Source organism: Solanum dulcamara, chromosome 4 (assembly GCF_947179165.1).
Source record: "Solanum dulcamara chromosome 4, daSolDulc1.2, whole genome shotgun sequence".
NCBI lineage: Eukaryota > Viridiplantae > Streptophyta > Magnoliopsida > Solanales > Solanaceae > Solanum > Solanum dulcamara.
Window position 1 is genome coordinate 18,017,625 of NC_077240.1, and position 9,070 is coordinate 18,026,694.

Consider the following 9,070-nt stretch of genomic DNA (forward strand, 5'->3'; position numbering starts at 1 on the left):
GAAAAGATCAATTACAATCTCTATGATGAAAAAGGTTGCTCCATTGGAAAGTATGTTATTATGAAAGTTTTTCATTATTTTTCAATGAACGAGCTTATCATGATTTTTTAATGCTTAAATAAGTATCCTGTAGAAATATTCTGAAATCATGATTTGTTAAAGGGGTTATTTTTATGATATTCAAATATGCTATAATGAAATTACGATATGCTAATGACTATTCCGTCGAGAGTTTACCTAGTACCGAGTGGATATTGGGTTGGAGTCTCTTCCGTTAGCTGAGGTCTGGTCTCTAGTAGCAATTCCTTATCCTATAACTATGTGTCTCTGTAGGAATTTTTCACGATCCCGACCCGCGATAACTAGCACCCACTCTAATCCTCTAGTGGAAGAACCATTCTAAACAACCCAACAATAATAATCGCAAAGTATACAAAAAGCTTAAAGATGCGAAAGTAAGTTTAAATCAAGAATAAATATTGAGTTCCCATAAACTCAGAAAACGCCTAGTTATCAACCTAAAATATGTGGAAGTAAATACATCCTTGGAACTAAAAGTCGTCCGTACCAAAACTCTAACCAAATTTCAATGTAAGAAAAAAGGGAGTCACTCCTAAAAGAAGTCAAAATATTAAACTATGTTTGAACATCTGAGTTCCAAAAGAAGGACTAAGACTAATGAGGAAGTCCACGACACCATGACAGAATAGCTTACTTTTGAACTTCGAACAAGCTTTTACTCCTCTAGACAAGGTCTCTCCTCAGCCGGCTGAATATGCCCTGTACTCAACAAAAGACAGAGCAAGAATAGTATCAGTACACAAAAACAACGGTATACTGGTAGAATCATGCGTTTAGCAGTAAGAGGATCATACACAAGTAAATTTCACATAATAGGCATATACATGTACAAAATAAGTCAATTAATCTCAAGTTCAACTCTATTCAGCAATATCGCAACTCAATATCCTTCACATGCTATAATTTCACACAAGGGTCCTCTCAAAGGACCTACAAACAATCAAATTTGTGTCGAAAAGTGACACCCAATCCAAATATGTGTCGGAATGTGACACCCAATCCAAACATACCACAATTACAAATACATTCAGTATTTACAGTATTTATATCACCAAGAACAGGTTCATTCCAAAACAGGCCAACAAGTGATCATTTCACACATAATCTAGCATGTTTCCCTATTCATATACACACATGCATATAATAAAGCAATTTAACAAGTATATGAGACACATATGAGAAACTAGACCATCACCTACCTCAATTTCAAGTTTCAACAACCTTATAATGCAAGAAACTTCCCTTTCCGGGTTCGTTCTTCTCTTTCTTGGTTTAGAAAACAGTATATATATAAAGGATCAACATAATGGCCTAACTATCATGAAATATAATACAATTCACACCCTAGGCCAAACCTATGATCCTAACCTTACCCTAGGGCTATTTCCCACAATTAGTTTTGAGTTTCTAACCCTCCCCCAATGATTACCAACCATACTTTCTAGGTTCTAGGAATCAAAGTATGAATTTACCTTAAGCGTGAAAATTCGTGGAAAATTGATAGTATTCGCCCTAGGTCGCCTCTCAAAGTCCTAAAAACTGATTTTACAGAAAAAGATCATTTTTGGACTTTGTCACGACTGCCCCGCTCTGGCGGGAGTGAAACAGTGAGCTCGAAGTTTGTGCTTCAAGCCCCTATTTCACAACACACCCTCTTCCAAGGACATGCTGAAATATACCCTTCACGCCAACTTTGATTTCGAGTGGTTTACTTTCCCGAATGAAATTCTGCAAAGCCATAAATGCCCTGTGTCATCCTGGCTATCAGTCTGTCCAATAAAATTAGAGATTTAACCTCTCATCATTCACATGATCACCTTACACTTCACCTAACTCAAAATTCGTCCAAGTCTGTCCTAGGCTAAGTTTTTCCAAAGTTACTACTCGAAGTTTTCTGGCTCAAAATCCTTCCTCATTGGCCTATTTCAAACAACGGGAACATGTCATTACAGACTTAATCTTAATTGACTTTAGCTAGTGGATCCACAATAGCCCATGTTTATGGTTTTTATCTTGGCAAGTAGGATAATCTATTTTCAGTGTGGGAGGTATGACACCGAATTAAAGCTCACATGATTTATGTCGGTCAATGTTTTCTCTCTCTATACTATGTTTCTAGTTATGATCTACATACAAGCTTTGCATTTACCATGTCTCATATGTCTAATGATGTTTTAAAGGTTTTTACTATATTTTAGCTTGGTCATTTATCACATTTTATCTCATGCATTGTTCATTCTCAATACTTAGTACATTTTATGTATTAACACATATTTCTTTGTGCCTATATTATTATAATAACATAGGTTCTGACGTTCCTCGCCATAGTCATGGCTAGTGGATTGATTCTGCGATACTAGATTACTTTGGTGAGACCTCATGCTTCAAGGGAACAACCACATTATAAGCCTTTTAATGTCTTTCTTTACAAACTTATTTTTGTTATAGTTTATTTTGCTGAGCTAGAGTTTGTCCTTTGCCTCATATATGACAGTAGAGATTATGTCACACTAGGATGTATTTTTCGCATTATCAGATGTTATGCTTAGATTCTCGTTTTATTGACGTTTCTATTTTAAACCTATCTTCCGCATTTTAAGTTACCTTGATCTTTTTGTGTCGCGACCCAAGTTAGACCCTAGACGTGACACGATGATTATAATTTCGGGGACTCAAACCAAACCTCTTAGCATACATAGCAAGACATACAAAGTATGAAATCGAAAGTAAATTTTAAATGTGGAAGATAGTCTTAATACACAAAATCTCGATAAAAGAGAATTCAAAATATAATAATCAAAATGAACTTAGAACATGCTTTTATGGTCCAACAATGCCTCTAGTGGACTTAGACAGGGGTGTAGGATAAATCCTAACTCACCCAAAATATAATAAAGTGAAGGAGTCTAAACATGAAGAAATAGCATAGCGGAATCACCCTCGAATCATGAGGACTCACCAAAACAGCAAACTCCAAATGAAAATTGGAACTAGCCGCGTGGATGGACGGGAATGTCGTGATCTATATTATAAAATAAAGAGACTAAAGTATATGTTAGTACATAAAATGTACTAAGTATGTGGAAAATATGCATATCATGAATAAAGGGACATAATTAGCATGAACATGAGATGCATGACCAAAATAACTTGAAAAGCGTGAAGTAAATCATAATGTAGTGAGACAAGGCTAATGCATCATAAAAAGATCATTTAATAGTTTGTAAAGAAACATAGTCATTTTGTGGGATATGGACCATAATCGACAATAAAATCTTGTGAGTTATAACATGGAGTCTGGTGTAACTTTTATGCCAAAAAAGGAGAGGCCATTTGCCAAGGTAGAATCTCTATCATTAACATCATGAGCTATCTGTGGATCAACTAGCTAAGTCATTTAAGACAATCTACGAGGCACGTAGTTTGGGACTAGAGATCGCTACTAGAGACTACCTTACCAAGCCTCCACCTCAAGCCTTCTCGACGCTAAGTAAATCCCAATGGAATAGATAAAATTAATATAATTAGGAAAGGCAATAATCATATAACAATCCACATCATAAAATAAGCAAGAGCAACTCTTTTAAATCATGATTTCATAACAGATTTATTCATATTGTAAGAAAACCTTTCTAAGCATCTAAATCATGATTTCATTCATATTGTGAGAAAATCTTCCACAATCCATTGATACATGCTTGAAAACATCCTTGAAACATAATTCATTACTTTCATAAAACATTTGTAAAATCCTTTATAAAGTCCATGATCAAAATTCATAGTTCATATTAAAAATTATAGACATAATGCATGAGTCCATGTGAAATCAATTGAAAATCATGTATTAGAGTAAATTCATGCATAATAAGATAGAATAACATCAATTGAGTTATAATAGAAAGGACCAATGAAGAATTGACATGAAACTCTCATTGAATTGGTGAAATTGAATTGAGGAATTGAGATCTTTTGGGACCCAATGGATGAAAGAAAATCCATTAGTGAATTTCCACGGGTAATCAAGGCCCTAAAAGCAAGCTTCATTGTGGAAGAAACCTTGAGATTAATCTTGGCTTGAAACCCTAGCCTTGATTTGGAGAAGAAACCTTGAGAGGAAACTTTGATGCCTTGGATGAATTTTTAGAAGGTTAGGAGGGAAAGGGAAGTGTTTGAAGGGTTTGAGTAGTTACAGAACGTCGTAGTTTAGGAGTTAAACGAGTGGGGAAAGTACAAAATACCCCTGATTTAAAACTATCGGAGTGACCTACGGTCTGTAGGTCTTTTGACGATATATATTTTCAACATATATTTTCCTTTTTATTGCAGAGAGTAAAAAACACGATAAATAGAACACAAGGTAATCAATGTAGTAGATGAACAGTTGTTAGAAACAGTTAAGCACTAGGTCAAATTTGTGTCATACAAAGAAATAGCTATTATGGCAATCATATTGCATAGATCACTACGTATCTGTCGTACAAGCTAGTAACAATTTCCTTTCTTCCAATCTGAATTAATAGACTAATCACCATTCGGATGGGCTTGGCAGTGGATCAATAAAATCGAACATGTCCATGGGGAAGTCATCGATGAAGCTATCTGGGGTAAGGGGGTACTCTATTTCTCTCTTCACAGCAATCTCAGAGCTTCTCTGCTGTCCTGAACATGATGGTGCAAGAGGGGCTTGCACATTTCCTATATCAGAAGCACTGAGCTGCCCAAAATAATCTAAGAAGTCAGTGTCCTCAAGTTTCATGGGTAATTCTTGATGTTCAAGTGGTTGATCAAAGTTTTTTTGGACTGGAATTTGAGGAAAAGGGAGCGGAAACTGCGGCCACATGCAGGCTCTCTTCTCATTGGGAGTGAATTCAAGTGGAAGCAGTTCTTGCTCAAAAGGAAGTGAAGTTGAATTCACTAGCTCTGGCAATGGGACCATGTTGGTTGTGTCAAAGCTATTTGTATAGGATGATGAGCAATACTGGGACACAACCAAAGGTCTTTCCTCTGCGAATGAGTTCAATTTTGGCGCCTGAAAATTCAAACAGAGAATCCAATCAACAAACTGAAAGGAGAGAACAATGGAGATAATTATTTGGTGAAAAGGCATAAACATACAACCTCTGGATGGTTGAAAGAGTAAGAACACTACAATTATAGCTTAAAACAATGTTTCTTTCTATATCATCTTAAGAAGTTTTGACTATGCTATCACAAACTGACTACAAATGCAGAAGCTGAGGGGTACAAGGTCCATAAAGTTTTCACATGTACATTTGATGGGATCTTGACAACACTAGTGTGTGACATTAGTGATCTATAAACAGGAAAAATGTTGTCGAAACTAACGAAAGCAAGACAATTTTGTTCTTCTTTCCTTAACATTCAATGCTCATGTGGGCGAGGGGAACGAGACTTCGAACACCATAAATTATTTATTATTTATAATGATTAAAGGAAAAAAAAAAAGAAAAAAGAAAATCAAAAGAATTGCAGAAAAAGATCCATTCTTTGGGGATCACAAATTTTGGAATCGAGGACCTTCCTTTTCGGGACATTTTACTAACGTAGAAGGAAAAAGAGGCAGTTTGGATCCAAGGAATGCAGGAATTATGAACATTGCTATCCTAAAACGTAATGACAACGAAAGCAACCTGTTCTTCGACAACATTACCAAATACATACATTCCACCGAGACCAAATTCACATCAATTCTGAAACTAACAGAAAGCAGAACCTTTACTGAAAGAAAAGAGCCCATTTTGAGGAAAAGATGATAAACCAGATAGTATTGTAAGGATGACAAGAAGAGTAAATTACCTCTACTGTGGGAACTTTTGGGAGAAGAGGGACTTCTTTGTTGATATTCTTTTGTGGTTTACTTGGCTGTGGCACTGAGGTCCGCAGAATCTTAGCCAATCTCTTCTGCCGGCTACTCCAAAAATTCTTGACATCATTGTCAGTTCTTCCAGGCATATATGTAGCAATTCTAGCCCATTTGTTCCCAAATTGTGCCTGAAGTTCAATCACAGTCCTCTCCTCTTCTGCTGAAAACTTCACTCCACTTCTCACACAAAAGAAAAGAAAGTGAACAAAACAGAAGAGGTATCAACTTCTTTTCATCAAGTACATACTAGAACTAAGCATAATAACAAACATATGATATGCATTGCAAATCATCAATACTATAACAGCAAATCTCAACTTTTGAATTCTCCATCAAATGACAACAACTTAAAGTGAATTTACAACAACAAGGAGAAGGAATCTATCTCAGAAAGAAACAGAGGGAAAACAACAAACAACTCCATGGACATACTTCAACATAGAACAAAATTTACACAGAACACCAGCAAATTGGCGAATTCGAAGAAGGAAAAAGAAGCAGAAACAAAGAAGCCCCTTATTTCCCATTTCCCAACCTCAACAAAAGGAACCCCTCGATGAAAATGCATCAACACAGAACAGAAACTCCACAAACTCTGCAATTTTAACAAACTCAAAAGCAAACCCATAGCAAAAAACTCAATTTGCAAGCAATGCAACAAGAAATCCCCACTTTTCCTCAAACCCAATAAACAAAAGATATCAAATTTACAATTCTAAGAAGGAAAAAACTGTTTCTTCAAGAAACCCACTAACAGTTTATTCCCCCAGTTTCCCAACCCCCAACTAAAAAACCCAAAACAGAGAAATGCAAGAAACAGAGAAACAAGAGTAAAAGTTTACTTTTTCAAGTTGGGTCGAAGTTTATTGACCCAACGAAGACGACAAGACTTTCCAGTACGCTGTAAAAGACCTTTGGATCGAATGGAGCTCCAGTCTCTTGGACCATACTTCTTCACATGCTTAATCAACACTTGATCTTCTTCCTCTTTCCATGGCCCTTTCTTTATCTCACTCATTTTCACTTAACAAAACCAAATCTTTATGATCAGAAGTTAATCAAATTATCTCTGCTTTCGATCTTTTTTCTGCAGATTTAAAGTTCGATTCTTTTTTTTTTTTTTTTGGTTTATTTAATCAGATTGTGGGTAGTGACAGTTAAGGCGGTTGTAGGCACTATCTTCCCACCATTTAGCCCAGTTCCCTATTTTTCTGTCGAATTCAAATGTGGGATAAAGGGATAAAAAGAAAAATTAAACGTGGGAGTAAAATTACTATAATGCCCATAATTTGATTGTTGTATACTTTTATTATTATATATATAAAAAATGTAATTATTATTTCATCTATCCCAATTTATATGAGTCACTTTTCTTTTTATCAATCTCAAATGAAACACGTTTTTATGTTTTGTAACAATTTAATTTTTAATAATTCATGAATAATTTATAGCCACACAAATATATATGACTAATATTAGATCACAAATTTCATCTTTCTTTTTTTAAAAAAAAAACTTCGTATCAAGTAATATCACGTTACATAAATTAGAACGGAGAGAATACATGAAAGGTGAGAGGTGGGGGAAGAGAAATGAGAGAAAGGATTACAAGGTAGAGTATTTAACTTATTTGCTATGTATATTTCCGTCAGGTCAATATACTGTCTAATATTTTTTATATACTATAAAAATGTGACATTCTTTTGAGATCGGGTGTCGAGGTCGAATGCCGGGTCCGAGGTCGAAATTGATTCTTGGATCGATTGTTGGGGTCTTGTCCCGATTCGAATGTCGGGGTCATATCCTAGATCAATTATTTGGGTTGGTTTCTGGTCAGAAACTATTTTCCTAGAAAGTATTTTCTATTCTCTAGGCAAAAATAAAAGATATTTTATGAAAAATATTTTTATTCACCAACCAAATACTATAAAATATTTTTTGAAAAATATTTTTCATTCACCAATAAAATATGAGAAAATAAGTTAGAAACCAACTTATTTTCGAAGAAAAATATTTTTTTTCATACCAAACATACCCAGACTTTAAGTAAGTAGTTTATGAGAAAATCCAGTCAAACTTCTCTTTATTAGTACTTTCTCTCCTAGTTTTATATTACTTGATTTCTATATTAAAAATAATTATACTAATTTACTCGTCTAATTTATGAAATAAAGAGATTTGGTAACTTGATAATTCCCCACCATTTATGTTTGACTTGACAGTTGTCGCACTCAAGAATAAATAAATAAAAGATAATTTTAGTATCACTCCTAATTATTATAAGTCATCAGACATGTTTAAGACTGTACCCCAAGATTAAATGACGTTTTGATATATTCTAAATATCTTTAGTTTAAGATTACAAGATTTGAAATTCTTCTTTACTTTAATTTTATCAATTCGTGTCAAGATAAAATCAGACAAATAAATTAAAACAAAAAAAGTATTTTGCTTAACTCAATCTATGTACACAATGCGGCATGGGGCACTAATACTCTATGTCACATCTAGTATATATATTTTTTATTATTGATGTTTCTAAACGATTTACTAAGAATTCTTTAATCCATTCTTGCTAGGTGCACAATTCAACATAATTAACCATCTCACTTTAGTGACAAATATTATGGAAAAAATAAAAATAAATACGCAGAGAAAAAGAAAATAATGCAAGAAAAATCTTTTAAACATGAAAAGATAGCTATATTATTTTTATAAATAAGCTAGCTGGTCAATCATTTCATAACAATTAAAATATAGAAGATTTTGTTTCATCCTTCGGACAACATATCATACATCTATATCTAAAGAAAAAACAACAACATTTGTGTTTGCACGGCGATGGGTCGCAATTTCCTGAAATACACAAAATAAATATGTTATATACATTAAAAAAAATTATAAATTAGATATATATTAATAATAAAAAAATAACTTTAAATAAAAGTTTGAAATTTGTAATACCCAACATACTTGTTTTTAATATAAGAGTGCTACGACTAGGGAAGAATGATTCAAATGGCATTGATGATATTGTTGCTTCAGGTACAAGTTCTTGTGTAGCTTGAGTTAATGGTGAATAAAGAACAAACATGATAAAAATCA

General features: G+C 34.0%; 1 protein-coding gene across 1 annotated transcript; it reads right to left on the bottom strand.

The window, feature by feature from the left end:
* Positions 1–4,427: 4,427 nt before the first annotated feature.
* LOC129884790 (transcription factor DUO1) lies at positions 4,428–7,164 on the bottom strand. The gene is made up of 3 exons (XM_055959074.1): positions 6,808–7,164; positions 5,899–6,142; positions 4,428–5,110 (listed from the first exon to the last, which is right to left on the bottom strand). Exons 1-3 carry the CDS (start codon positions 6,981–6,983, stop codon positions 4,607–4,609), a joined length of 924 nt encoding a protein of 307 aa, XP_055815049.1. The 5' UTR covers positions 6,984–7,164; the 3' UTR covers positions 4,428–4,606.
* Positions 7,165–9,070: the final 1,906 nt, after the last annotated feature.